Source organism: Hoplias malabaricus, chromosome 17 (genome assembly GCF_029633855.1).
Source record: "Hoplias malabaricus isolate fHopMal1 chromosome 17, fHopMal1.hap1, whole genome shotgun sequence".
Taxonomy (NCBI): Eukaryota; Metazoa; Chordata; class Actinopteri; order Characiformes; family Erythrinidae; genus Hoplias; species Hoplias malabaricus.
This window is the reverse complement of record NC_089816.1, coordinates 10,415,678-10,443,358: the sequence shown is the minus strand read 5'-3', so window position 1 is coordinate 10,443,358 and position 27,681 is coordinate 10,415,678. Positions and strand designations below refer to the sequence as shown.

The 27,681-nt window shown below is 38.1% G+C and overlaps 3 protein-coding genes across 5 annotated transcripts; all 3 read right to left on the bottom strand.

The window, feature by feature from the left end:
• Window positions 1-2,317: 2,317 nt before the first annotated feature.
• emx3 (empty spiracles homeobox 3) lies at window positions 2,318-12,027 on the bottom strand. Its single transcript, XM_066649642.1, has 3 exons — window positions 11,257-12,027; window positions 4,538-4,722; window positions 2,318-3,525 (listed from the first exon to the last, which is right to left on the bottom strand). The coding sequence occupies exons 1-3, from the start codon at window positions 11,591-11,593 to the stop codon at window positions 3,358-3,360; spliced, it is 690 nt and encodes a 229-aa protein (XP_066505739.1). The 5' UTR covers window positions 11,594-12,027; the 3' UTR covers window positions 2,318-3,357.
• A 5,344-nt stretch (window positions 12,028-17,371) lies between these two features.
• On the bottom strand, window positions 17,372-20,834 carry b4galt7 (xylosylprotein beta 1,4-galactosyltransferase, polypeptide 7 (galactosyltransferase I)). Of its 3 annotated transcripts, none has more exons than XM_066649204.1 (7): window positions 20,389-20,834; window positions 20,216-20,298; window positions 18,853-19,170; window positions 18,397-18,622; window positions 18,229-18,312; window positions 18,000-18,104; window positions 17,372-17,863 (listed from the first exon to the last, which is right to left on the bottom strand). In XM_066649204.1, the coding sequence occupies exons 2-7, from the start codon at window positions 20,266-20,268 to the stop codon at window positions 17,708-17,710; spliced, it is 942 nt and encodes a 313-aa protein (XP_066505301.1). In that variant the 5' UTR covers window positions 20,269-20,298; window positions 20,389-20,834; the 3' UTR covers window positions 17,372-17,707. The 3 variants fall into 3 exon arrangements, with proteins under 3 accessions (XP_066505301.1, XP_066505300.1, XP_066505302.1); XM_066649203.1 differs by having other exon boundaries at window positions 20,216-20,388; window positions 20,486-20,834; XM_066649205.1 differs by having other exon boundaries at window positions 20,486-20,834.
• Window positions 20,835-22,103: 1,269 nt separating this feature from the next.
• Window positions 22,104-27,271, bottom strand: tmed9 (transmembrane p24 trafficking protein 9). The gene is made up of 5 exons (XM_066649089.1): window positions 27,080-27,271; window positions 24,253-24,353; window positions 24,037-24,162; window positions 23,763-23,909; window positions 22,104-23,656 (listed from the first exon to the last, which is right to left on the bottom strand). Exons 1-5 carry the CDS (start codon window positions 27,225-27,227, stop codon window positions 23,507-23,509), a joined length of 672 nt encoding a protein of 223 aa, XP_066505186.1. The 5' UTR covers window positions 27,228-27,271; the 3' UTR covers window positions 22,104-23,506.
• Between the last annotated feature and the right edge of the window lie 410 nt (window positions 27,272-27,681).

The following is a 27,681-nucleotide window of genomic DNA, read 5'->3' as shown; positions in this document are numbered from 1 at the left end:
TAACTACTCTCAGTGGTTTTTGATTATACTTCTTGGTGTTCTCGGTTACTGCATTTTTTAAATTCCATCTACAGCACTTATTTTTAATTTAATGAAGGGCGGACTGAGCAAGCCTAGATGGCATAAGTAATGCCAGACAGCCAAGAGGAAAGGTTTGTAAATGGTCCAATTATACATTGACACATAAAATACAGATTAACATATTAATTTTATTTGTAATTATTTTAATGAAAGTTTTCCTGACAACATAAGTGCTTGTCATGTAGATGAATGACTTTTTAAATACAATTATGTTAGGCATGCCATTTTAGACATTCATTCATTCATTCATTATCTGTAACCCTTATCCAATTCAGGGTCACCGTGGGTCCAGAGCCTTCCTGGAATCAAGGCGGGAATACACCCTGGAGGGGGCGCCAGTCCTTCACAGGGCAACGCAGACACACACACACACACTTTTGAGTCGCCAATCCACCTACCAACGTGTGTTTTTTTGGACTGTGGGAGGAAACCGGAGCACCCGGAGGAAACCCACACAGACACGGGGAGAACACACCACACTCCTCACAGACAGTCACCTGGAGCAGGAATGGAACCCACAACCTCCAGGTCCCTGGAGCTGTGAGACTGCGACACCTACCTGCTGCACCACCGTGCCGCTTTCTTTTAGACATTGTATATATTTTTTTAATTAAAAGTGGATAAAGGAAATTTTAAACTTAAAGTAGAAAAATATTCAAAAATAAAAACTTAAAAGTGACGTTGATCTTTATGTTGAAGCACTGTAGATGAATGGAGCTGATACTAAACATATGTGACTGAGTTAGTGAGTGAGTAAATGAATGCATGAGTGAATTACAAGCCGGGTGATTTACATCTAAAAATATTATAATTTATTATCTGTATATATAATACCTCATTGTTTAACAGTGAAGTCAGTGACAATGCTGAGTAACCATTGAAGTAATAAGTGACACCACAGTCATGTTTTTGCAATATAAAATATGCATTTATACAGTTGGCACGAGCAAATATTATTGGGTAATGTTTAAACAATCATTACAACAACTTAAGAAACTAACAGTGGCAGTTATTGTTTGCCAGTGAAAGCGAGAGGATGAATCAGTCCCCAGCAGCGGATCAAATTAGTGTGATTTAGCGGAACTACTTCACTTCTTGTAGCTAGGGAAAGAAGACAGACTGCACTGTACACCTCCAAGATTTCCTACCATCTGTTCCTTTGTTTACACCTCAACGTTCCCATGGCAACCATAGGAGGCAGGTAGGAGTGGGTAGGAGTTGGCCTACACGGCTACAGCAAAATGACTGAACACTGATTTTAAATGAACTCATGGCAAATTTCTTCCTCTGTGATAAACTTAGTCTGTGAGGACTGAAAATAGAGACTCTTATTTGGTGGGTGTTCGGTATTGGGCTCGGAGTCAATGCTGTTGGACTGTGGAGGCTGTGAAAATATTTCATTGAAGGAGAGTATTATCCAACTCTAGTGTATGCTGTTTTAGTCTTTGTTTTATGCCATTACCAGGAATTAGCCTCACGTAATTGGCTTTTGCTCTCAGCCGTGCACTGAGTTCATGCAACAGATCAGAAGTGCTACATTACCTCCAATTATGAAGAATCTGAATAATGTGTTCTTCCATTTTCCTTCACAGTTTATATGAATATCTGACGATAATGAGGCAGTCTATTGTGTAAAGGTGATGAAAAAGATGCCGATCTCACACGTCTCCATTGCTCTGGGCCTCAAGAATTATCAGGTGTAAATCACAACGCATAAAGGTGACATAGATTAATCTTTCAGCTGCTTAAATCCAAAGCCCGAAGCCTTTTAACTCCTTCGAGCTGGATCTTATTCGGTTCGTACCATATACACACACACCCAGGCGTAGAGACGATGGACTGGAGGTGAGAATCACAACAGCTGATGAAAAATAATTACTCAGAATTAATGAGGACAGCACTAATGATTATAGGCAGAGACATCAGTATAGGGATGAATAACTAAAGAGAATCTAACATTTATGTCTGCTTTGTGCAAAGGATGGTTAAGAGTTTCACATATTTTCTGGGGGGGGGGGGGGTGGGGGGGGGGGTTGGTTGAGAAATATTTTGTGAAAAATATAACCATCGAAAAATCCAAAGCAATGTAATAATAGTGTTATAAAGAGTGCACAGTAAATGAATCAAGTGAAAAATAATTCCTCAGTCTGCTCAATGTTTTTATTATCTAATGATCTTCAGGAAATGAGAAAACAAAAAACTAAACAAGAATTTCAACAACAGGCAACTGAAATGACACGGTGGGGCAGCAGTGCAATCTTTTTATCAACTCCTCTTCATTCCAACCCATAAAAAAACCTGTTATGAAGTGCTACAAACGGGTTCTGGACCATAATAATTACACTACAAATGCTTTCACTTTGACGGTGAAGTATGTAAGATTTTTTCTGAATTACAGTTGGACTTTTCACAGCCTTTCATTTACTTATTTATTTTTTTAATTCTTAATTTGAATGTTTAATGAAAATTAACTTTAATGAAATACCCCAAAACCAAGCTCACACAAGAAAATTACATTAAAAAACAGACTAGATTTTTTTTAACTAAACCCTGATGCTCAACGCAGAACTTGGCACTCAAATGCATAGAAAAGTTTGCTCATTTTGAATAGATAAAAACATTTTCAATGTGGCCATTCTTTTTTGAGACTCTGAATTCTGAATGCTGTTGGATTCTGAACTACGCTGATGGTTGTGGGTATAAAACAATGTAACATTGTAAAACACAGAAATCCACAAAAGAGGTACAACAACGGCTGATGTTCAATGTCAGTTTCAACTGTAGTGAATTTAACTGTGTGATTAAACAGTGTGACAAATGTCAACGGTACAAAACAAACAAATCACCATCAAATCGATTTTTTAAGCAGAGTGAGTGTAATACATGTCTGTGGAAAATGTCCAGGTAGACGGTAAGGATATGTTCCTCAGCGCTCTGTGATAGAGTCCCACATTGTAGAGGTCTATGTGTATTGCATACCGAAGTCTTGGCGTGTCTTTAGGTGCAGTTCAGTCTGAGCGTCCTTCTCTTTTACGACTGACTGTCGCTCACTTTCAGGAGACTGTTCTTTAGTTCTTAACAGCTGAGCTGAGCTGTGGCTGGTTCTACAACAAGAAGCATAACCTGAAAGTCATTTATTCTGGGGTTTTTTTTGTTTCTTAGTTTTTTTGTTTATTACGCTCTCTGTTTTCTTTTTTCAGTCAGACATGGCAGTTCCTCAAACTGCCAACAGCTGTGGAAGGGTAGTATTGCTCCTTCTGTCGTCGACTCCTGACGTCAGTCCTCGGAGATGACATCTATGTCCTCTGGGCTGCCCTGTTGAGTGGCTGCTCTCCAGCGGTTCACATGCTGACTTCCTTTTCTCTTCTGCTGAGACTCTGGCGACTCCTCTTCCAGCTTTTGTCGCTTGTGCTTGGTTCTCCGGTTCTGGAACCATACCTTCACCTTCAGAAGAGAAACATACTGTTTTACACCAAGTCATTGTTGAAAAAAGAAATGTCCACCTCCTAAATAACTAGAGCAAACTAACATGTCCAGGCTTTTCTTCTCCACGCCTTTAACATAAGAATGACTCAGTTTGTACAATGTTCAGTGTAATTACATGGTAGTAAGAATGTAATAACTCTGACGATTTAGGAAATGTCTTGAAAATTGTTTCAAAAGTACTTCTGTAATTACAGCTTTTTACTGTGTCATAAATGACTACTCGGATCAGTGTCTTATTGAAAACACATAGTATTTAAAAGATAACCTCGTGGATCATATGAGTTTTTCAATGTAAAAAGCAATATCAATGTCTTGCATCATGTAAATCAGTATATATTTGTCTAATGTTTTTGTTAATAAGGCAGTGCCTAAGGCTACAGTTAAATTGTTTAAACGTTGTACATGCTTTACACTGTCCATTAAGGAAACGATGTATATGCTCAAGTAATTCAAGTCAAATAAAAATAAACCAATCTGCTTCAGACATTTTCTCCTAAAATAGTTTATTACTTTGAACCGATGAACAGTTTTCACATTAATTCTGTATTTGTTTTTTAAGAAAGATAGGTTCCATCATTTCTATTTACACACACATTGTGATTATGTCAAATTATAGAAGCTAATGAGGAAAAAAAAAACAAGCAACAAAGTCTAATACTAGGATGAGTCCAGAGAAAGCATGAGCCTGTGCCTACAAACCGTAGCACATGTGTCAACAAGCATGTGCGTGTAAGACCGATTGTGAAATCAAACTATAAATGCATGTTGAATACATGTCTTGGCATTCTTTTGGCCCATCCCGAGGTGCTGAATGATGACTGACTTCCGTCCTGTGTGAGTGAGTGGATGAGGTGTGTGTTCACGTCCCGCTGGCTCAGCACGGTGGAATGTGGCAGTGTGTGTGTGTGTGTCTGAGTGTGTGCAGGAGTGTGATGAGTTTACACACACTGCATCAGCCCTGTTATCTCACCTGGGTCTCGGTGAGGCATAGGCCATTGGCCAGCTGTTTACGCTCAGCACCCACCACGTAGTGGTTCTTCTCGAAAGCACGTTCCAGCCTCAGCAGCTGAGATGGAGAGAAGGCGGTGCGGATTCGCTTGGGCTTTCGGGAGAATGGCCCGTGGAGCAGCAGGTTTTCAGGGCTGCTGTCTTCACCTGCAGGAGAGCAAAGAAAGACAAGTTATGAGAATGTGTTAGAAGTCAAATAAGATCTTACTTTTTTGTCTTACTAATGAAACACTAATAAAAACTGAATAATGGCATTTTTATTTAGAAATGTACTAGAAAAGAATATTGTAAAGAGGTGTATGGAATTTAATCCCACTACTGAATATTTCAAAAATGCCCAGGAGCAGGCTTCCATTCCTCACTCCGACAGGTAAAAAGGATTCATTCAGTTTGTGTTTTTTCATGTAATGACAAAATAAACCACTTTAGGATGTAATAACCATGGGAATATAAGGTTTAAATAAGTGGAAAATAACCCCACATTAAACTAGATTAAAATAAAAATATTTAAATAATAATTAACTAAATAATCTATGTATTTTATATATGATTGTGATTTTATCTTTAATGAAGTGAATAATATTTATGAATCTACGAAACATCTGCACGACAGTACGTCATTGTAAGAAATTAGCAATACATTTATTATATTCATCTAATAGTTATTTTACCTCCTTGCATTAGACCAAAAATCACATAAGTTCTATGACTTCATTTGCATATCCCAGTTCGTGCCAAGGAAAGTTAGTGGTAGATGTATTCATTCGAATCAACTTCCACTCTCAAGTGCCCCTAATTGACTAAAAGCAAATTCATACGCCTTTATTTTTCATCGTGCGTTCCCCGTCCCTGATTTTCATACAAATGCAAGGCCTTTGAGCAGCAACATCTCAATGTCGCATCCTGAGTAAATATCTTAGGCCGAGAAGATGCAAAAACAATTGTGATGAATAAATATTGATAGGCAGTTAAACAAATGCGAAACCCCAGCATTTTGTCTGATTTGATTCAATGTATGGCAGTAGTAAAATGCTGTCATTATCACTTTCATGGGGTGCGTGACCTTCGTTCCACCGCAGGCAGCATCTGGCAGGCCAGGTCTATGTGTCGTTAAGTGTGAAAACAAAGCATTTTTCATAAACAAATGGATCTCTACTAAATAAATGAGATGCACTGCTCTTGAAAAGATTATTCAGCAAGTACACAACCGCAGTCACGTGCAAACAAAGTTTGGCCCACTGGAGCGGTTAGGGCCTGGATTGTGCAGGCCACAGGGGCTGGACACCAAAAGCTACTGTTAATAAAGATTTAAAAAAAAACCTAGAATGTATGAGAGAGAGCAGGTGTGCTAAAACACATTTACATCATTAATATACTCTCTTTCTCCAAAGCGCTCGCTGATAACAAAGTAAATATGGAATATACAATATTAATATTCATTTTCAAAGAGGTCTTTTATGCATTTATAACTTTGTACATTTTCTGGGAAACAAATATCCAGCATTAACACCATTTCAGCTGAATATCAAATCCATTCAAATCTGAAAAGCAGTATGAAATGAACTCACACAGAGTTCTAACAAAAGAGAGTATTCCTCGTAGGTCTTTACATTTTGTGTACGGCCAGTGTACAGCAGCTCAGTTTAAAGAAATCTCTTGACCTTTAGTCATCAAAGGAAGTCCAAAGATGGACCAATTCTCAACACAAAAGATCACTAATGGCATCACCAGTGGATGAAAAGAGGATTACCATGAGGCTGCTCAGACCAAGATTTCTTTCAAGTCACTGAAGCCGGCCCTTTTTCTGAAGACAATAGAGTTGAATGGAGTCTTTTCAGGCATGCATTAAAGCCATCAGCTAGAAACAACTTCATTTCAAAGATTTTTAAAACCAGCCACCTTGGTCATTTCCCTGAGCAAATCTCATGATACATTCTTGACCACCGTGCAAAAAAGGGTGATAAGAAATGCAAACTTCAAGCGCTGGTTAGCGTCCATGTGTGGCTTTCTTAGTACGTACAAGGAGCGCTTTTGTAAATGCCTTATGATAGGTCCTACAATGTCTTCAAAAACAGACTCACGCAGTCAGAGTGCCTAGTAAGGTATGCACTTTACCCCCGTTCACTGAGGGGTGCATATTTTCTGTCACAGGACTGTCATTGACGGCCGTTTTCAGCTGGTGTGCTGAAAATCCTTTGAACATCAGAGGCCCAAACAATAGACGCTGCTCGGAGCTAAAATACAAGTAGCCAAGGCCTGGCAGAAAGGAAGAATGTAAACAGCCCGATGAGGTCTGAAGGTGTTGAAAAGTCCTCCTTGAACCTTCCTCAAGGTGCGCTGAACACCAAAGAGACTGACTTGTATGTTAAGGTATGGGCCGGCAATGTTGAAAACTCTAAGAATCACTACTGAAGGTGTTCTGAAATACGGCTACTCATTACAAACTGGCCATGCTTGTCCTGTACAGTACCCTGTCTGGCATCGTCATAATGTGTGCCATCGCCTCGAGGTCTCCCTTGAGGGAGCTGGTGGAACATTCTAGCGAGCAGCGATGGAGACTCCGGCCTCCTGAAGAGCCGGCAGCCCCTCCGGGGGTTTGGGCTCAAACACTCACTGGCCTATCCGTGGTGAGGATGCCCCCGCCATGAGGAAAAGGGAACCAGATGGCATCCAGATCAGCTTTACTAGCATTCCCTTGGCACAAACAAGCTTGGTCTTGTCAGTACTGCTCTCATTAAAGGCAGGGAGAAGGGTGCACTACAGTGGGAAATAAAGAGACACTGGATCATTTGGTCTCCAACCACAGAACGAGAGCTGCCAATTCAGACACCAACCCCCCACCAGCACCACCACCAAATCCGAACAGTTTCTTATCATTTTTTTAAAAAACATAATTTAAATAGAGCCCAATTGAAAATCATCTAAAACATATTAAATGTCATTTAGTATTTTCAGCTCAACACATTTAGTATTGAATTTTAGAGTTATACATTTCTTAATGGCCTGCGATGTCTGCATTACGTCCAAACTGACACACAGTTCAATAACTTTTTTTACGTAAGATCTCAAGAATTCTCAAAAAATAAAAAATAAAAAAATCTCCACAATAACTGAGCTGCAATTAGAGAGAACTCTCTGACCTCTCTGCTACTGATAACACTGCAACAATCTACTAAATGCAACCATAACACAAAAGCCTGCACTTGTGCAACAGCAGGCCAGTCTGGATCCTGTTTACATCATCCTGTGTGACAGATCTTAAAGCACACATCCTTTTGCGCGTTTCAGGAAGTGAGTGTGTTAAAAACCTGTATACACATTAGCGCCAACAAAAAAAAGTGAGGCTTTGATAGGCAGTCCTTTCCCACTCAATCCCCTTGGCTGTATTTTGTCTTGTCTAAACAGTGGTTTTCTAGGTTATTGGACACCATCAGTGAGTGGATCAGCTCTGTCCCTAAACAAAGGGACTCTATCTGAGACCCCACCCCACACACCCCCCGGATCTGTGTAAGAGCGACAACAACCTCTGACTTCCACCAATTACCCGAGTCACATGCCCCCGAGGGCAGGGTCTGAGCTCAGAGCGTCAGGCTCCACACCTGATGTGGCTGAGCTTCCTCACTTCACCTTCCTCTAAGTCAACAGGGTCAGCCATGTTCAGAGTTACTGAGACCACTGCTTTAACAAACTGCCTGGTAAACTGGATCACACACATCAGTCAGACTTCAGAGATGAGTGTATTCAGAGATAGATAGATAGATAGATAGATAGATAGATAGATAGATAGATAGATAGATAGATAGATAGATAGATAGATTTTCATAAAATTCACATATGTCTGGTCGCTGTTTTTCAGTGTCCATTCTTCTAATACATACATTATTTGCTCATTAGAGTGATATATATATATATATATATATATATATATATATATATATATATATATATATATATTTTTTTTTTTTTTTTTTTTTTTTGGTACTCCTATTAAAACCATTTGTTAAAATAATATTATTTTTTAAATGCAGTTTTCTATATTCAGCTCTATTATCTTTATCTGTGAAAGCGTATGTAAAACACAGATAACAAATATTACACATTCCAAATATATTCCAATTTACACAATAAGCTCCGCATGTGGATGGTAAAACGTTCCTGCTGGAATACACCTTGTGACTGTAGAACAGAGGGATGGAGGCACTCTGCAATCTTGCATACACACACATACACGTGTGTGAGGGTGCACGTGGTTAAAGCAACGATAACTTCACGTTAACTACACGCTGTTCATTTGTTTTCTTAGTACGCTAAGTCAATTCTTTTAAAACATAAATGGCGTCGTGGATAACTAATGTTTGTTGAAGCGAATAGATTTGCTGAAGCGTCTCTCAAATTACAAACTACTGAAAGATGATTGATTCGGAAATAGCATACGATTTAAGAGAGAGTTCACTCTGTGAAGAGTTCAGATTCAATGGTACAGTGCCATCACTCTACAGTCCAAAACAACAAATAACATACTGTTAATTCTACAGACTAGCTCCAATTGACGTAGGAGTACTACAGGAATGTCGGAGTTGCGTCATCAGTCCTCCTGATTTACTACATCATACCGAGAACACAAACACCCTATAAATATATTATGGAAATACATATGATTAAATTATATGTAATTTTAGTCTGTAAACTTTAGTCAAAAATGTGTGCCTGAATATTGCTTTATTTTAAAGCTGTAAACAACATGTATATTTATATTGCTTTTTTGATGAGACATTAAATAGAAACATAGAAATGTCCTTTTTGATCAAAGTGTGTATCTGAGGGGAATACATTCAGGTGCTCTGCTAACTTTCATGTTTGAAATGACCAAACTTTAACCATCTTTGCTTTGAATGTTCACACTGGTTCCGCACAATTATAGTCGTTCACTTATTACGACTGCTGTGTAGACGTCAGTGTGATTTACTCATATGGAACTTACTTGTTTGAAGATTATTTTCTATGTGCCAATTAGTTGCGCAACTTCTACATGAAACAAATAAAAATAAATATATATTTGCACGACAATTAAAAAAATAACTTAAAAATATATTAAATGCGCCTTAACTTTAGCAGAGGCCTACTTTTCTGTTTATGTTTCCCTGAAGAGTATAGTAAGTAATGATTTTATTACCACTTAGATAATAATAATAATAATAATAATAATAATAATAATAATAATAATAATAATAATAATAGTGATAAATACATACATAAATATGTGCCCATATTGTCAATTATTCTGTATTAATAATATATACATAAACTGTTTATTGTTGTGTGATATTATTCGTGCCGTTTATGTTGTTTTATATTGTACATTTTTATTCAACTGCAAACAAATTTAAAAAAGCAAAAATGTGAAGTCTTTCATTACACTTTTAAGATTGTTTGCTTTTGGTTTTAATTTACGTGTTTATTCCATTTTAAGGAAACTGTTTTTAAGGATGGAAAGGTGGAAGTTTTGTTCCCATTCAGAAATCAGAAAAAAAGGCATTTCTGATCATCAGTGCACCAATGTAAATGTTACAACAATGGACTTAAGTTCCAACTCTGTTCATTAAATGTGTTTTTAAGGTTCAGTACATAAACGCATACTCGTACTTTACGTAACCTAACGTTATATAAAAGCATAGTGTCAAATGACTGCACAGAGCAGTGTACATTAGATGGGTCCTAGCTAAATGATTAACGTTTAGCTGAAGAAATAACGCTAATAAAACAAAGCTAGTAATCTGCCACTTTCGCACTATCCAACTTAATAGAGGCAAACAATGTTGCTGTTGGTGTATTCTTTGGCAAAATGTACAGAAGCTTAGCAAACAGTACCTAATTCAAATATCGAGTTCTGGTCGATAATTGCAATTATAGATATTTTCACAAAATCGTTCAGTACCTGCAGGTATCACCCCTGAGAGTTTAGCAATTTTCTCTCTGAGGGTGTACAGTTACTCACCTTGAAATCTGGCCCAGATGGGTTTCACAGCAAAGAAGATGAGAGTTGCTGTGAATTGACGTGATTCCAATGAGGGCACTGGTTTCACGCGAATAAAATGCATTAAACCTAGTTTTTGAGTGTAAGTGAAGTCGAATTGTGCGTAGGACCATTTTACAGCTTAACTTGGCCTTGCTTTAATATTTAAACAAAGTATTTGATTGACTACAATATACTGGTTACATTTTTTAAATCTGAACCGGGCAAACATGTTGATGAACTGAAGGAACAAAAGTATCCTTAAATCAAAAATATTATTCCGACTGCAGTTGATGTTTTTAATGAAAATAGCCAAGAGGACAGACAATTAATACTCTGCATTCGTTTATGACGTCAGCTATACCCATTTCATCCGATATTGCTTTGATGTTTAAAAATGAATAAATCTCACCTTTTTAGTCTATGCTATGATTATTGTGCTGTGCTGTATGCGTTGTGTTTAATGTATTTACTTTGTGCATGTGGCATGTTTATGTGTGTGTGTGTGTGTGTGTGTGTGTTTATAAGCTTTATACGTTTTATGCATCTATAAATGATTTTCATCTTAAACGTGCTCTGAAAAGAAACACTTACATTTGAATAGAACTTGAAGTTTTCTATGGAACAGTTATGGAACAGTCATCGTTGTGAACAGTGCGGTGACTCACCTTGAAACCTGTGTCCCAGGTAGCGGTTGCGCAGGACCCAGGGGTAGAAGCTGAAGCTGTCTCTGTGCTGGGGGCTAAAGAAGGGCTGAGACGGCACGTGGATGTGGCGCAGTGACAGCGCGGGGTTGGCCGCTGCGTGCGCGCTGTGCTCGGCGAACACGAGCTCGGCGCCGCCGTACACCGCGCGACCGGAGCTCTGTGCACAGCCGAAGGGGGAGCTCAGCGGCTCCGAAAAGCGCAGCGCCGTGGGCCGGATGGGTTCCTCTCCCGCCGCCGCGGAGCTTGAGTCTTTCCCCACGAGCGACTCTATCGTGAAGCACTTCTTGTGCTGAAACATGTCTCTCAGCTTTTATTCACAGGTTAAAAAGAAATAAAACAAATAAAAAGGAAAAAAAAAAACACGTGAGTTCCCACCTGGCAGATAAGGGTCTACAAGCGCCAAAAAATCCCACTCTTTAAAGTGACCGGGCAATCCATTACGCGCCGAGGTTCTCTTCTGCTTCCCGAGTGCGTGGATGTAAAGGCGCGCGTGTGGAGTGCCCACATGCAGGTGCACTTGTTCTTCTCTGAATCTCGGACTGGGGATATGAGCGCGCTAAGTGTGAACTATCGCCACGGCTTTAATTCAGGTCCAAACTTGAGCTTAAGCATGCGGTGCCATAGCCATCACATCCATAGCCAGCAATCAGAGGATTCAGACCTTCTCAAAGCTGCACTCCACCTCCACACTTCTCCATTCAGTCTGAGAATCGATCATCAATTAGCTTTCTCAACCTCCAGCCAGTCTCTCTCTCTCTCTCTCTCTCTCTCTCTCTCTCTCTCTCTCTCTCTCTCTCTCTCTTTCTACCTGCGCTGACTGAAGGTGTGGTAATGTGCGCATGCGGAGAAGCTCCGGACTCTCTCAGCCATTTTGTTTCAAGGCTCAGCTTTGATGCAACAAATAAAGGTTATCAGCTTCTCTGCGGAACACAACACAGAAAGAGTTTAAAATACTGGAGCGCACACGGCAAGATAAAGATTTAAGAAACTACACACTGTCGACTCTCACGGTAATTCTGACAAGAACAGAAAGAAATTCTGATTTTTTACTAGTTCAACTTTCAAATATAGATCAAATGTTCAATGCCAACATTCATCACATATTTGGGTGGAAATCAAATCGCTCGTTTTTTTTAAACAGAAACAAATGGTTGACGTAATAAAAGAGGCAAAGTGGCAGCCATCTCTACAGTAACATTTTGGGTTCTAAATGTTTTGCACATTGTATGAGTTGCATTTAAAGTTTATTCCAGATTGTGGGTGTTTCTCCTTTGTAATCAATCATATTTTAGTTAAATATAAATACATTAATGTGAATACAATTTTTCAGAAAACGGCGACATCAACAACTTAACATTAACTACAAAATATCGTTACGTTTTGTTTTGACCAAAACAATGACGGTCACACCAAACAACGGCAACAAATACGTTCAAAGAAATTAATAATTATTATATTAGGCTACGTATTTTACCCAATCGTACGGTGGCATACTTCAGTACCTTTAATCAGCAAATATAATTGTACCATATTATTTGTTAATTGTGTATATTTTTAAATAATTGTATGAATTTTAAGAATGTTGTTACAGTTCATTTGTTGCTGTTGTTATCTTTAAAATATTTCTTTTAATATAATGTACATTTTCATCTTCCTTTATGGAAAAGAAAATACAATACAACAGGTTAAATATAAAATAATGTACCTGCACATGAAAATGTTCTGATTTATTTATTTATTTACTTATATTGCCTTTTTGACAAAGGTACAGTAAAGAAATTATACTCCACTCTCAGAAAAAAGGCACGTTAGAGGTACATTATTGTCACTAAAGGTACAAAGAGTGGGTTTCAAGTTCAGTTGTGTTCCCTAAAGTTGAATTCAAATTCTTTTCCCCGAGCAGAGGGAAATATTTGTAAGATTTCACTGTAGAACTGTGTAAAATCAAACAATATAAACGCTGGAGATTTTTGGCATTAATATAATCAACACAATTTTAAAATGTACAATTCTAATAAGATAAGGTACAAACATGTTCCCTAAATAAAGGCACAGAACATGTCCTCCACGTTTTTCAAAAACGGCATTGTGTCTCTTTGTAATTCCAAGAGTATTTTGCTTGGACCATAAAACAGAAAATATACAGAATTGTTTGTCTATATTTGCAGTTCTTTATTGTGGTTATTATATTATTTTAAGCAGTATGTTTAGCTGAATGGTTGAAGAAGTGAACATCTTTCCTTTTCATGTCTGTGACAAATCAGCTGTCCTAAATCCAAATGAATCATCACAGTGATATGTGTCTGTAATGACTCAAACTTGCTCTTTCTAAGACGTTTATTAAAATAATACAAAAATAACTTTGTTTTTGATTCTTAAGCACTTTAAACCCAAACATATAATCTACTAAATGTTCTTTCTTCTTTAACTAGAACACGCAATCAGTGTTCATCATCTGTTTTTAGGGAAAATAACTGTGCCAAATTCCATTATAGGAATACTTCAGTATGTACATTGTAATTTAATTTTATTTATGTACAATACGTTAGAAATATACAAATCTCCCCTGGAAAAAGGGATGTATTGCACCTTGAAACCATTTGAATATTCATGACCCAAAGACCGCTAATAAATATTTGAGGGCACATTTCCATTGTTCCATTGCAAAATAAACAATGCATCAGAGTGCATTTGTACACTGTGAGGTCAGAGCACGGTTTAAAAAAATAGATTCCCTTATAGTAATATTGGGGAGGTCCTTCTTTGTTCTTAACGTCTTAATGTTTAAGAAACTTTTATCATTCCCCCCAGGAATCTTCAGATAAATTCCTGGAGGCACCGTTAAAGTGCGAAGATCCCCCTAAATGATTGTTTTTGAGGTGTATATAGCGCTAACAGTGTAAATGAACCGTCAGCAATAGCCCTTAAGGTTATCTTTATATACACTACACCTTCCCAAAGGACAGATGCGTAGTTGTCAGCTGCAGTAGACAGTATCTGTATCGTACAGTTCTGTTTGTGTTTGAATACAGCGTCCCATCCAGGTGACAGTTTTTGAGCATCTAGGTCAGAAGTCAAGTTCTTGGACAGGGCTGTGGAAATGTGTTCAGACGCGCAGGATGATGGAGCCTGAGCTCCTCTCAGTTCTCACCTGTAGTAGTCTGGGTCTCTGAGGGAGATCACGGGCTAATGGGGAAGATCAGAGTCGCGGAAACCCCGGACAGATGTCACTCTTTTCAGCGCGAACAATCGTGTCTTAGGAACCACACAAAAGCCCCCTCCCACGGACCATAGCAGCCCCTCTAAATCCCCCTCTTCGGGACCTAGTAGCCCCACTAAAGCCCCCCTCCTCGCGCCCTACTAGTTCGACTAAATCCCCCCTCCTCGGGATCTAGTAGCTCGTCTAAAGCCCCCTTCCTCGGGCCCTAGTAGCCCCTCTAAAGCCCCCACTCCTAGGGCCAGAGCCCCGACAGCAGCCCCGGCTCCAGCCCTCTTGTCCCTGCCCGCTCACTCCCTCCGCATATAATTAATAGCTTTCTCTGGCCAATTTTGGGCCCTTTGCCTCAGATTCAAATGGTCATTAACATCTATTAATTTCGCCTCTGGCAGTTGATTTCAGACTGGGCTCGACTGAAAGGCCACAGCAGTTGGAGTTTTTGTGAGCTCTCTGGGTGTGAAGGCGAGTTAAAATGTGATTATTGTTCCCCCGCCTGGAACTAACTGAAGTTAAGCCTGCTTTGAGAACGCTGCAGTCGGAGCTGGCATTTTACCGCTAAGAGTGAATTAAGTGGCATTTATCCATAAAAGACGTATTTAAAACTCTGAAAAATAAGGGTTTGGATACATCACCGGAAGACTGAAGCCATAGTCAATGAAACATGAACTGGATTTATAAATGAAACGAGTAAAACAATGTCTCTGCACCAAAGGAAATTTTGGCGCTCACTGAAAAAAAAATAACGGCTTCTTAATGCTACTTATTTGTATGTATTTTTAAAACTAAATTTAATCTATACTTATCCTTCGAAACAATTTTTGATTATTGCCTTTAATCTACACTACACACAAAATTAATTAAAAAACGAATGAAATTCAATCACAGGTAAATTAATTTAGAATGAATCTTCCTGTAAACTATGACCACACTGCGGGTCGCGTCGCTTAATATTAACATTAGTAAATGCAGAAGATATTTACTAGAAGCCAGACATTTTTAATAGTATTTGCTGACAACAGACTGAACGATGCTTATATGAAAAAAAATTGATTGAAAATTGATCTGGGATTGATTTCAAAGAGTTGTTCTTTAAAAGATCATTTCTTGAGCTGGGAGAACGGCTGTTGAATGCAAAACGTTTTAATAATCACGTCAAACTGACGGCGCCCTCTGGTGTAAAAGGAATAGTAAAACAACACTAAATCTTCAATGTAACCCCAAACGTCTGTTCATCCTGATTGTATATTTCGAAATATCCCCATAAAAATCTTAAAAAAAAAACATTGCTTATGTGTCTCTACATCAATTAATCATAACATTATGACCTTGTTTATATATTCACTGTCCATTCTCTCAGCTTTACTGACCATAAAGGATCACTTTGTAGTTTTTTCAAACTACTCTCATTCTCTAGTCAGCCTCTAGTTTTTCCACCCACGTACACAGGAAGCCATCCACAGGACCTTTGGTCGGCGGTCTGTTCTGTCCAGCTGTGACACTGAATGGTTTAAAAACTCCAGCAGCACTGCCATGTCTGATCCACTCATACAAGCCCAACAAAATGTCACCATCTTCGTGTTAATGCAGCCCTGAGAAAGATTCACCAGCTAAATCATACAATCCTCCCTGGTGGTACAGAACACCGAAAAACAGGTTGAAATGAGGCAAACAATGTATGCAAAGCAACTGATGGACGATTCTATAATTTTAGAACTAAAAGCGGACCTGAGAGAAAGCAGTGAGTGGAAAAACATGGAGGTGGTCATAATCTAAAGGCTGATCAGTGTACATCTCCACTTTCATTCAACTGCTTGTGTTTCTTCTTATGCCTCCATCACTGACCTGCAGCTCAACAACCCCTTTCCAATTTGATGAAATTGGCTCTGTAGGTTTAACACAAAAACTGGCCCATTTGAGTTGGTCTTTCATCAATCACTGCAGTTCTAAACAAAAATGTAAACATAAAAGCTCAGCCATGATATTATCTGCTTATTTCGTAATGTTAATAACGTCTTCTAGCATACAACAAACACCACGCGGACATGTTAACATGTCAAACAGAAAACTTCATTTTCACTGGAGGGGAATACTCTTTGAATTCTTAAAATATTTGTGTTTCTTAAAAACAGAATTCAAACATGGACTTCACAGAACACAAACCTGCACTGAACACAGCACATGGATAATTACTGTGTAACTGTGTATTGAGTTTTTTTATCTTATTCTTCTGAATGATCTGGAATAATGTTGAGTCCAGAGGCAGGAAATAGCAAGTGATGACCACAACATGCAAACCAACTGCAATGAAAGAACCCCAGGTGCAGGACAGATCTTACTGTGAGATCACAGTTGTTAGATATATAAATATTCCCTTCACAGAGTACATCATCTAAGAGTTACTTTGTAACAATGCTGCCTTAGAAAATAATTTTTAAAAGATTTGGATCATTATGAATCTCTGAATTAAGGTTCTTAAGTTCTTTTGCCTAACCCTTGATATTTCTGGAGGAGTCTGTTAGACATGTAAAGTTTTAGAAAATTTGATTATAATGTAAACAAAACTAGTAAAAACTGAAAACCATTTAAAAGACATAGCCAAAAAATAAAAAATTAAATAAACAGATAATTAAACACCAAGCAGAGTGGTCTTGAGCATTTTATATAAATATTGATGGTGTGCAAATGTACTCAAAGTACCCTACTCTGTAACATTTTACAGAAATGAGAATCCTCACTGACACATTCATTTTGAATTCAGCATTGAGAAACCTTCTGTCGAGCGTTAACAAAATGTTTATTACTGAACCATGAGAGACCATCCCATAAAAGGCCATTATTTTAGTTTTTGAACTTTAACCATTTTGACACTCTTTAAAAATGTCAATATTCGCAACCTCTTGATTAGTAATATCAATGATGCATTCCCAGTGCAGTACCTGAAAAAAGTCAGACAGTTCAGTTCTGTCTCAAGGAAACAGTATTAACAAACATTGACAAAGTAACACTGCTCTGTCCAGTAGAAATAAAACCTCAGAGAGGAAGCCAGCCTGGTCATGCTCCCGTCTTCTTCTTACAGTATTTCAGTCCTTTCTGGTTAGATAGCCAAATCATTATTCAAGCAAAACTGGCTCCAGCAGTGTCCCAGTACAGCAAAGGTGGCTGCTTCATCCTGGCATTACATGCAAGGCAAGCATGTTAGCTAAACTGGCACCAGGGCGTCTGATTGAGGTCACATTCCAGGGCGATGCCGATAACAGTACAAGGTGCACCACTGATGCTCAGTTCCTGCCTAGACTCCACTTTGTAGTGCAGATTGGTCAGACCACCTTCTGGGTCGATCTTGAACTGTTCCTGTTAGGGGGGGAGTTATAAAGAGATAATAAATCAAGTGGAAATTATGGACAAAATATCTCAGAACTGGGATGCCGTTTAACATACACGACATCACATAACATAAAAAGAAATGACAATGGTCTCGTTCTTATACCTGCTTTTGTGCAGCTATTCTCTTCTGGTCTCTCTTCCTCCAAGCAGGATCATGAATGTGCCTGAATGTTTTGTACCCTGTGTTAATTCCCTTTGGCCTAAAAAGCTACATTGACATCAAAATACATTACATACATTAACAGTGAGTCATGTTTAACAATACAGAATTTTATGGTAATTATTGACAACTCTATATCGTTTATGTCCTACAAATTTCATTTATAATTTACCTGCAAGTCTGCTGTTCTCAGTCTCCTGAAAAATTCATCGTCTTCTCTTCCCCATCCCCAGAACCGATTAGACATTCCATTGCACTAAGAATATATTATATGACCATGTTAAAGAGAGATGCATGTCTCTGATCAACACAACAAGCCAGACATATAAACATGTCTTACCATGTGATAGTGTTTCTTTGTAAGTAACAGAATTCCTCCCACATAAGTCTTATAGTGATAAAGTGGATGAAGCTCTGGTGAGGCTACATGGAAGGGCCCCTCCTCTGGGAAACCATAGTCCAGAGCTTCATTCTGAGGCAGCAAGTCTACATCATGCATTGCTATGTAGTCTGTATCATTGCCACTTTCCATATAGCCAACATTAATAAGGGATGCTCTGTTAAAACTGCAAGATAAAACGAGAATGGGATTACAGTTTCCCTATCCAAACATTGATATCTTTGAAACTTACAACCAGTAACAGGCACGGATGCACAATATACTCTTTACAAATCTTTTTTGTCTTTTATTGTTCTGATGAATCACAGGCAATGTCCGTCTGGTATCATGTACTATGTTGTATTTAGTCCCGTGTTTATTAATTTAAAATCTCAGATAAATAAACAGGCCACTTACCGAAAGTGATCAACCTGGTTAATGATGAGAATCTTGTGTCGAATTTTCTTTTTGTTGAGGAAAGCATGCATGTATGGCACAAAAATGAGAAGTTCTTCAAATCGTTCTCTGAAAGGAATAATTAGTGCCATTTTATGTGGTCCCCATGAAGGGTCATCGTCAGTCTGTCTCTCACAGGGCTGGTGAGGAGGCGGTCCATCATGTACGGCTTGATTCAAGTCTCCAGAACAGCTCAGTTGAAGCCATAGAAGAGACCCCAGGACTAGCACTATGCAGAGGCCAAACAGCTTCAAGACAGTGCACTTCCTTGACAAAAATCTGAAGCAAAAACAGTCAGTGTGTGAACCCGTTCAATAAGTGGGAAATGGCAAACAGGCTTGCTAATACATGAACAGACTTCAAACACATTCTTTTAAAATAAAGGTCTCCTGTTTCAAAGCACCAGTCCACATGGAAATTGTTTTGCAGCACTGGCTCATTTGAAGTTTTGTGTTGTACAAATGAGCGTAAATATGCTCTGATATAGGGGGTGTTTTAATGAGTACTATTTTTTCAGTGAGGCAAAATATATGGTAAACATTTAGAAGAGAGGCAGTTTAAATATATGGTTACACCACACAAAGCCAGACTTGTATGAGAAAGTTTGGACCACCAGCCCTTTTTTTTAAATATCTTCTTTACAAAGAACTTTTCTACAATATACAGTCATTGTTTGCTGAATTTAACTGAGAGAAACCATAAAATGCATCATGTCGGGATTTTAAAAATGTTAAGCATGGCAACAATGAGAAATACTGAATAAAAATAGCAGATATATGTAGGATTGTCTTCATAGACATCTTAACCTCTTTTAAAACATGTCAAATGACCAATAGAATTTATCTGTTAGCCACATAAATTAAGCTCTAAGTTGAGAAATATCCAGTAGAAATGTCCCTCAGCTCTTTTCCTATTGAATAGTCCTGACGTTGGGCTTTAGTAATCGGAAGAAAGTCGTCTTTGTTGTCTACCCACCGGGTTGTTCAAACATTTCCATACAACTGTGGTTATCGGAAATAGGCAAAACATCCCATGCAACACAATAATTTCAGGAAGTCTCAAGCAAACAAACAAACACAATTCCAATTGTCAGCAGCTACTCACAGCACATCTCCATGGGGAGGAACCTTTTGGTTTTCACTTCTTGGAAGTTACCGAAGAATAAATAAAAAACAATGACTACAGCTTAGATGCCTATACGTGAGATTTGTATAGGTTTTGCTGGTGTATCTTTGACACTTATTTAGAAAAACGCGTGTGTACAAGTGTGTAGACGCAAGTAACAACTGAGAAGAGAGGTAGCTAGATAAAGCAGTACACTTACCTTCTGTCCTCTTTAAAATAAAGCACAGGTTTTCTCCGTGAAGAGTACATCATCTTTGTGTTGTAGTAGAAAGGGCAGTGCTTCTATAAAAATATGGTATAGGCCTAATGTATATAATGCTAAAAACCGTACACGCACATATGTATTTGCCGGCCTATCTGCATTAAATATACCTGGAATGAAAACGTTTTTCAATTAAATTTCCGTTGTCTCCCTCCTGTGAGGAGGTGTAATAGCTCTTCTATTACATGCTCACAATGTTGTTCTGACCTGTACTGTAGCAGAAGGGTGATGTTTTTAGTCTCTTGTCCGTTTTTCGGTGTCGGGACAGGTAGCGCGCTAAGCTAAACGACGGTTAACATTAACTACAAAAGTAGCGGTTACAAATAAGGTCAGTGCCCACCGCCACGGCCTCTAACAGCGCTAAGCTCATAGCCCGGGAATGTAAAAATAAAACCCAGTCTCTATTTCGGTCATTATTTCCTAAATGTTACGTATTCCCCAAGTTTAAATACAGCGGCATTAAAACATCACACGCTGGCTGTTTTCATTCCGTCCGCCTCGTCTCCTCTCGCCGGAAACAAGAGCAGCAGCAACGTTCCTAATGTTTCACACACCACTGTAAACGCAGCACACTTCACCAAAGAAGTCCGTCTTTATTTACACGTTATTAGTACCCTTCCATTAAAAGCCAAAGGTTCCATCTTGTTAAAATATCAGTGTGTTGTTTCTTTATACACGAGACTGTGTCTTAAATTGATGAATTTAGAATGCCACTGTATGTTATAATCCCAGGGAACCAATCTAGTGGATCTGTGGGGCAGGGCCTCTGAGCTGCAATCCTGCAGTTGAGGACCCGTTAATACTAAATGAATGCAAAGGTGTAGACTAGATACATTTAGACCACTACCGGAAATGATTGTTAAACATGTAATTCTGATGAAGAGATGAGGTTTTGGGGATATATCGATGACCAGAATGGGACTTAACAGCTTGCTATATTGAAATAGTTTTTTTTTTTTTTTTACCCAAACTTGAAAACTAAGTCTTGAACAGTGTAGTGTTAATTTTTTTAAAAAACTGTTTATTTTAGATATAAATTAACTGGAGTCAATTGTGCTCCAGTGTCAACCTGAGCAGGATGGGTTCCCCTTTATGAGTTTTGGCTCCTTCCAGTGTTGCTTGAGGGAGTTTTTCTGTTGCCTTTGGCTTGCTCATTGGAGTTTTTTACACGGCTCACTGTAGCTGCTTTGCGATGACTTTCTGTTGTGAAAAGCGCTATATAAATCAAATTTGATTGATTGATTAATAGGGTGTCAGGGTAGCGCAGCAGGTAGTGTCACTGTCACACAGCTCCATGGACCTGTAGTTGTGGGTTCTCCCAATGTCCATATGGGTTTTCTCTGGGTGCTGTTTCCGGTGGGGGACTTAAATGTGTCCATAGGTGTGAAAGTGTGTGTGTCGCCCTGTGAAGGACTGGCACCCCCTCCAGGGTGTGTTCCCACCTTGCGCTGTGATTCCGGGTCGGCTCCGGACACGCCGTGACTCTGAATTGTATAAGCGGTTACAGACAGTGAATGAATGAATGATTGACTGAATGTTCACAGTGGTAAAGCATCTAAATGTAGCCTGGACAATTACAATTGTGGAGGCAATATATTTGAACATCTCATTTATCCTCCTACTGTATATGAATCTTGGGTATTAGTTCTTGGCTGTTAGATCCTTTGTACTTTTCCCAATACAGGTTTAAAAATGTCCACCACTTCTACATTTTCGTCAGGGGAGGGGGGGTTTGTTTGATTCAATACTGTACCACACATGTCTGGTAACAACACAGACCATCATAAAACACTGAAGTAATAATGCTACAAGTCAGGTGGAGGGCAGCATATCTTTATTTCATTTCTGAATGTAACCACAGCTATATTACACAATCTTTCCCTCCTCTAATTATTTAAAAAGCCCTCAGCCAGTAATATCTGTGTATCCAGATGTCTTCCAATATCCCCTAAACATATTTATTCACATTCTAAAACACACACAAAGAAAAAAAATTCAATGAAAAAAAAAAAAAAAAAACTAATGTGGGACAATAAACATATGTTATTTCAAGTATTAAAAATGGCCACCACCAAAAAGAAAACTACACTCAGATATGGCATTTCAGGGTAATATATTTTCTGCTTCAATATACAGCTCTTCATGGCTGAATACAAGGGTAACTGAAAAAAACAGTTTCAAGAAATACCTGAGTATCTCAGCACACAGGAAAAAAAAAGGCAATTTAGGGGGAAAAAGAGCTAAATGTAGGATAGAATATTTAATGTCCCTAAACAGTGCATTTCATTTTAAAAGTTGCCTGCTGACTAAACAGAAAATCCACCTCCGCTCAAGAACCTATATATGCTCTGTCCTGAAAAAAGGATAAAAACACTATGTTCAAAAGCTGTCAACCATGTTTTCTGATGCGGTGAACGTTAAGGACATATCAATGTGTAAATGTATTCCAAATGCAAAAAAGCCAATTTTCAATGCAGATAATACCTCTGTACTCCTGTCTGTAGAAAGGACACTAGAGCTATAAATGACACTATGAAACAGATTTGTCTGGGCGTTTAATGCTAATTTAACAAATTAATATTAAATAAACAAATGGACATACATTCACTCTGAAGAAACCATAGTTTAAATAGTTCACTAATTACTAGGTAACAAAGAATGTTTAGACATACCAACAAAACCAGTGAGTGGATTTTTTTGTGCCTAGGAAAAATGCGTGCCTCAACAGTGTAGGAAAATACCACACACAAAGCTCCAAACAAAGAACTAAACACAAGTTCTTTACAACTTTAATAAAATGGTAATTTGTTATTCTAAAAAGCCGATGGGTATGGGTTGTCGAATAATTCAAACTTTGGAAAAATGTGTCTATCTGTATTTTTACTTATGGTGGAAAAACATGAAAGTGGTTCTGCACCTTAACATGTGCAATTTCATGTGTCTCAAAAAAAAAAAAAAAAAAAAAAATAAACTAATGTTATGAAACTAAAATCTCAACCATTATTGATGACTATGGAGAAACAATGTTCTTTGTTCAGAACAAAGTGTAACACCTGCCTCTTGGGGATGTGGCACTAAAATACAAATTGTGAAATAAATCTCAAGGCATGATTGAGTAATTGAGAGAGGGGCTTGTACTAAGAGATTCATTTCAGCAGTCCAGACATTATTCTCAAACTCCTGTGTACTGCATAAACTGAAATATGAAAACATTGCAACACAAAATCCCTACACTAACTTCTTGGCCTCAAAGAAGCTCTTGAGATGCCTCATCTGCCAGAAACCGATTGCCACCAGAATCAGTGTCTGAACAATGGACCACCACAGTACTCTCTGATTGGTGCTCTCACTGGTCTGTCTGAAGCGTTCTTCACGGTACTGAAAAGGAAGGAAAGAGGTCCAATCATGTACAGTTCACAGCATCATATGTGAAATACAACTGACTTCTCTATTATAGCCAATAGGTAAATGAAAGGGTCCTAACTCTTTGATAGTTCTGCTCCTTCTGGATCTGATCAACCTGCTCCACCAACTGGCGCACCCTGAGCTGCAGCTCAGTCAGCTTGTCTTTGGCAGCAATCTCTGCATAGTTATTTGTGTGCTCACCCACTTGGATGTCCAGATGAACTCGCTATAAAGATGATATTGATAGAGATTACAAGAAATTATTTAAATAGAATTTACATAATCCAATTTACAATGTCAGGTATGATCATGCCACTCAATCATATACACAATAACAATATGGCTTAACTCACAAGCATCCCACCAGCAAACAAAGAAAATTTGGAGGAGTTGGAGTGCAAGCAGATCTGGTGTTCTCCAGGTGTGTGAGAAGTGAAAGTGAACCTGCCTTCTGAACCATATTGACGGGACAGGATCACCTAAAGCATAAGAAATATTGGAGTAAGTTTAAAATAAGCATAAACACAGTTCTAAATTATTGACAAATATCTTGACCTTAAACAACCGACCTTCTCATCAGGATCTTTAACTTCCACAAACATCCCGAGTCCTTGTGTGGCAGGCAAGTACTCTTCTTTTTGTTTGTCATACAGTTGTGTTCTGTAGTTTCCTATAAAAATGTACACAAGAAGAATACTTTAAAAATAATATAAATTGGTTGCGCCTTTCATTTAAAAAAGCAATGCATTGTTTAAAATAGTCATTCGTTAATTTTGAGGACCCGTTATAACGGTAATTTCTATATATTTTTAATGCATCTGTTTTATTTGGTTTCATTTATTGCCACATTTTTGTTGATTTCTGAAAGAATGTATTCTGAATTTCATTATCGAATATATTTTATACAAAGATGTTTTTTATATTGATAGACAGAAAAAACAAACTAGACAGAAGACAAATAAATGCAGAATGAAGCTGCTTCTTAAAAGATACCTACCACAACAGGATGTGGTTTTACAGAAACACAGTAACAATAACTATGTATGACAAAACACTGAAGTTCAATAACCTTACTGATACAGCTCTGATATTTTATAAACTTATTTTTTGCTCTTTGAAAAGTAAAAAATAAAATGTACTTAGTTCTTAATGCTTATATATTTTCTCTAGAAATTATTCACAATATTTTTATATTAAATTAAAAAAAAATCTACTTTTCATCAGTATATTTAGTCTGTCTTTCATTTAAAGCACTTTAAAATATCACTACATGTTTTGTACTACACAGAAAATATATATCAAGGATGAAAATTGACAAAAATACAAAAAAAGTACATAAATAGTTTATCATAACAATGTACATAATTAACTAAATATATTGAATTTTCTGTGGTATTTCCACATTTATTTATTCCTGTAGTTACAGATTTCTATTTTTATTTATTTCTGTAGGGACATCACAGCAGAGACATGACTTGCCATGCTCTCTTTTCCATCACAGCAGCACAGTGGCTGTATTACACCTAGTTTAAAAAAAAAAAAAAACTATTCCAAGTACATAAATGTATCCTGCTCCTGACTCCATTTTCCAGCACGTCACTGAATTGGAGGGAAAAAAAACTCGTTTTAAAGAAAAAAAAAAAAAGCTTGTGTTCAATTCATTAAATATAATGTCTAACATTATTTGCAGACTCATTATAAAAGCTCTCTTACTTCACAGCAAGCTTTGGTCAAACCAGCTATCATCCAAATTGTTAGAAAGGACAGTAAGGTAAGCAGATTTATCATAACATACAATATTTAATTATGCAATATTTTCCTCCATGGTAATAGAGAGCTATTATAATAGTACTTCATTTTTCATTCATTCATTTTGTGTAACTCCATCTGTTCAGGGTCATGTTGGGTCCAGAGCCTACATAAATGAAACAGTACTAAAACAGTTTTGCCCATAGCTGGACCTGGTGAACTACCATATGAGTCTCATATTACTGTGTCCTTTCTATGCCGTGCTGAGACCCTCACTCTCTGCTCCACGTTCTTATTAAGCATTTTCTAAAAACCTAAAACAGGCAATCATGTCCCAACCTACTTGTTCCTTGTCTCATGTGTGTGAAGTACTAGTACACAGTGAATATGTGGAGATGGATGCAAGGACCAGAGGACTGGAATTTATAGCCATGCTATGGCAGCAGAAAGAAAAAAAATCTAACAAAAGGATAGTGTTAATAAAAGAGGAAATCCACAAATTTTTAAAAGAAATAAAAATTCCAGAGTGAACCATCAAGATGTTTGTAAACAAATGTAAACAAAATCATTCAGAGTTATTTCATGCAAACTATTCTATAAGCTCCTTTTCAGAAAAAACAATTCAAGGAAAAGCAAGGAATTTGCTGTAGAATGACAAAAATCTTGTTAAACAATAATAACAAGATACAATTTTAAGCTATTAACTCCAGCCTGGGGGCGGCATAGTAGTGTAACAGGTAGCGTCACTGTCACACAGCTCCACGGATCTGGGGTTGTGTGTTCGAGCCCTGCTCCAGGTGATTGACTGTGAGAGGTTTGGTGTGTTCTCCCCGTGTCCATGTGGGTTTCAAAAACACACGCTTGGATGTGGATTGGCTACTCAAATGTGTACTGGCAGCTATGAGGACTGGCCCCTGACTGGGAGTGTTCCTACTTTGCACCCAGTAATTTCATGTTGGCTCTGAATTGGATAAGTGGTTACGTTAAATGAATGAATGAATCACTTAGATTCAGGTTTAAAAATACAACTCCAAATTGTAGCTTACTATTGGCAGATTTCAAATTAATAAGAACATTCATGCATCATCTGTAATGTCTTATTCAGGTCAAGTTTTCATTTTTCTCAGATTTATAACCATTATTAATCTGTAAAATCTTAGCAGATACGCAAGGAGACACTAGTTATCCTGGATATGGATTTGTGTTGAAACCAAGACATCTGGTGCATATCCCCACTGCTGTACAAAGATCCGAGATCTGATATGAATTTCTGCAATCAAATATTTTACATCAAACTCGAAGAATGGCATTGTTTACACCTCGCAACAGCTTTCTTCTGCAGAGATTTTAAAAACAGGTGGAGTTTCCCCTTAATGCTAGCTGTCTACGGCCCAATGAGACATTGACAGCCGGCTCAGAGGAGTGGGACTGAGGGGACTGGCACTTGTCGCATAATTTAAACATTTTAAACAGCGACTCCGTACGAGATGCGCGAGGTTTGTGTGAATAAATCCAACTTAGGATCGTTAAAACGAGCCAAGCGGACGTTTACTCCATGTCCAGCGCTGACACACGTAGCTAAGTCAGTCGCTACATGTTTAGCATGAAGCCTTCAAATTTGGAACACCTCTCACCGCAAATACTGACCAATTATCATGGTTTCATCCGGGATTTCTTCTATGAAGCATTTCTTCTCGGTCTCGCCGATGTGAAAATACAGCGCCGAGACAAGATTGTGGCAGAAGTTCAAAAACAAAAGTATGGACAGAGTAAACTTCATTCTGAACACCACCATCTTACCACTGATGTTCTGCACTGCGCATGCGCCTAGACTCAGTGCCACGTAACCTATCGTGTGCGTCAGCCAATCAGAAGCTGGTGTCTAAACTTGCTGTGGCCCAATAGGTTTTAGTTCCTATTAAACTAGTCTTATGGTCGTTGTAGTTTTCCTCGACAGAATGACGTGAGATAAACGCCACTCTGTTAACCTATCCTCTTTGTTCCTCAGAATTACACATTCAAAAAAATAAAATCCCCTAACGCCTTAAAAGTAGAATCCCTGGGTGTACCATATCCTGTAGTGTCTCAGTCCATCACAAGGAATCACCATAACAATTGTAGACGCAATAGCCTGTTCTTCTCCAAGCATGTTGATTTTTTATTTATTTACTTTTTTGGACTGTGAGAAGAAACACACAGACAGCACAGCCCTTCATTTAGGATGATGGGATCTATGCAATTATAGTCTC

Coding starts and splice junctions, on each gene's coding strand:
- tmed9 (XM_066649089.1), bottom strand. CDS start 27,227: ATGGTGGTGTTCAGAATGAAGTTTACTCTGTCCATACTTTTGTTTTTG. Junction 24,354..27,079: donor GGATGAAACCATGATAATTG/GTCAGTATTTGC, acceptor ACATTTTTATAG/GAAACTACAGAACACAACTG. Junction 23,910..24,036: donor TGTTTGCTGGTGGGATGCTT/GTGAGTTAAGCC, acceptor TCATCTTTATAG/CGAGTTCATCTGGACATCCA.
- b4galt7 (XM_066649204.1), bottom strand. CDS start 20,268: ATGATGTACTCTTCACGGAGAAAACCTGTGCTTTATTTTAAAGAGGAC. Junction 19,171..20,215: donor TATTTTAAAGAGGACAGAAG/GTAAGTGTACTG, acceptor TTTTTGCTTCAG/ATTTTTGTCAAGGAAGTGCA. Junction 17,864..17,999: donor GAATAGCTGCACAAAAGCAG/GTATAAGAACGA, acceptor CCCCCCTAACAG/GAACAGTTCAAGATCGACCC.
- emx3 (XM_066649642.1), bottom strand. CDS start 11,593: ATGTTTCAGCACAAGAAGTGCTTCACGATAGAGTCGCTCGTGGGGAAA. Junction 4,723..11,256: donor CCTGGGACACAGGTTTCAAG/GTGAGTCACCGC, acceptor GCTCTCCTGCAG/GTGAAGACAGCAGCCCTGAA. Junction 3,526..4,537: donor TATGCCTCACCGAGACCCAG/GTGAGATAACAG, acceptor TCTCTTCTGAAG/GTGAAGGTATGGTTCCAGAA.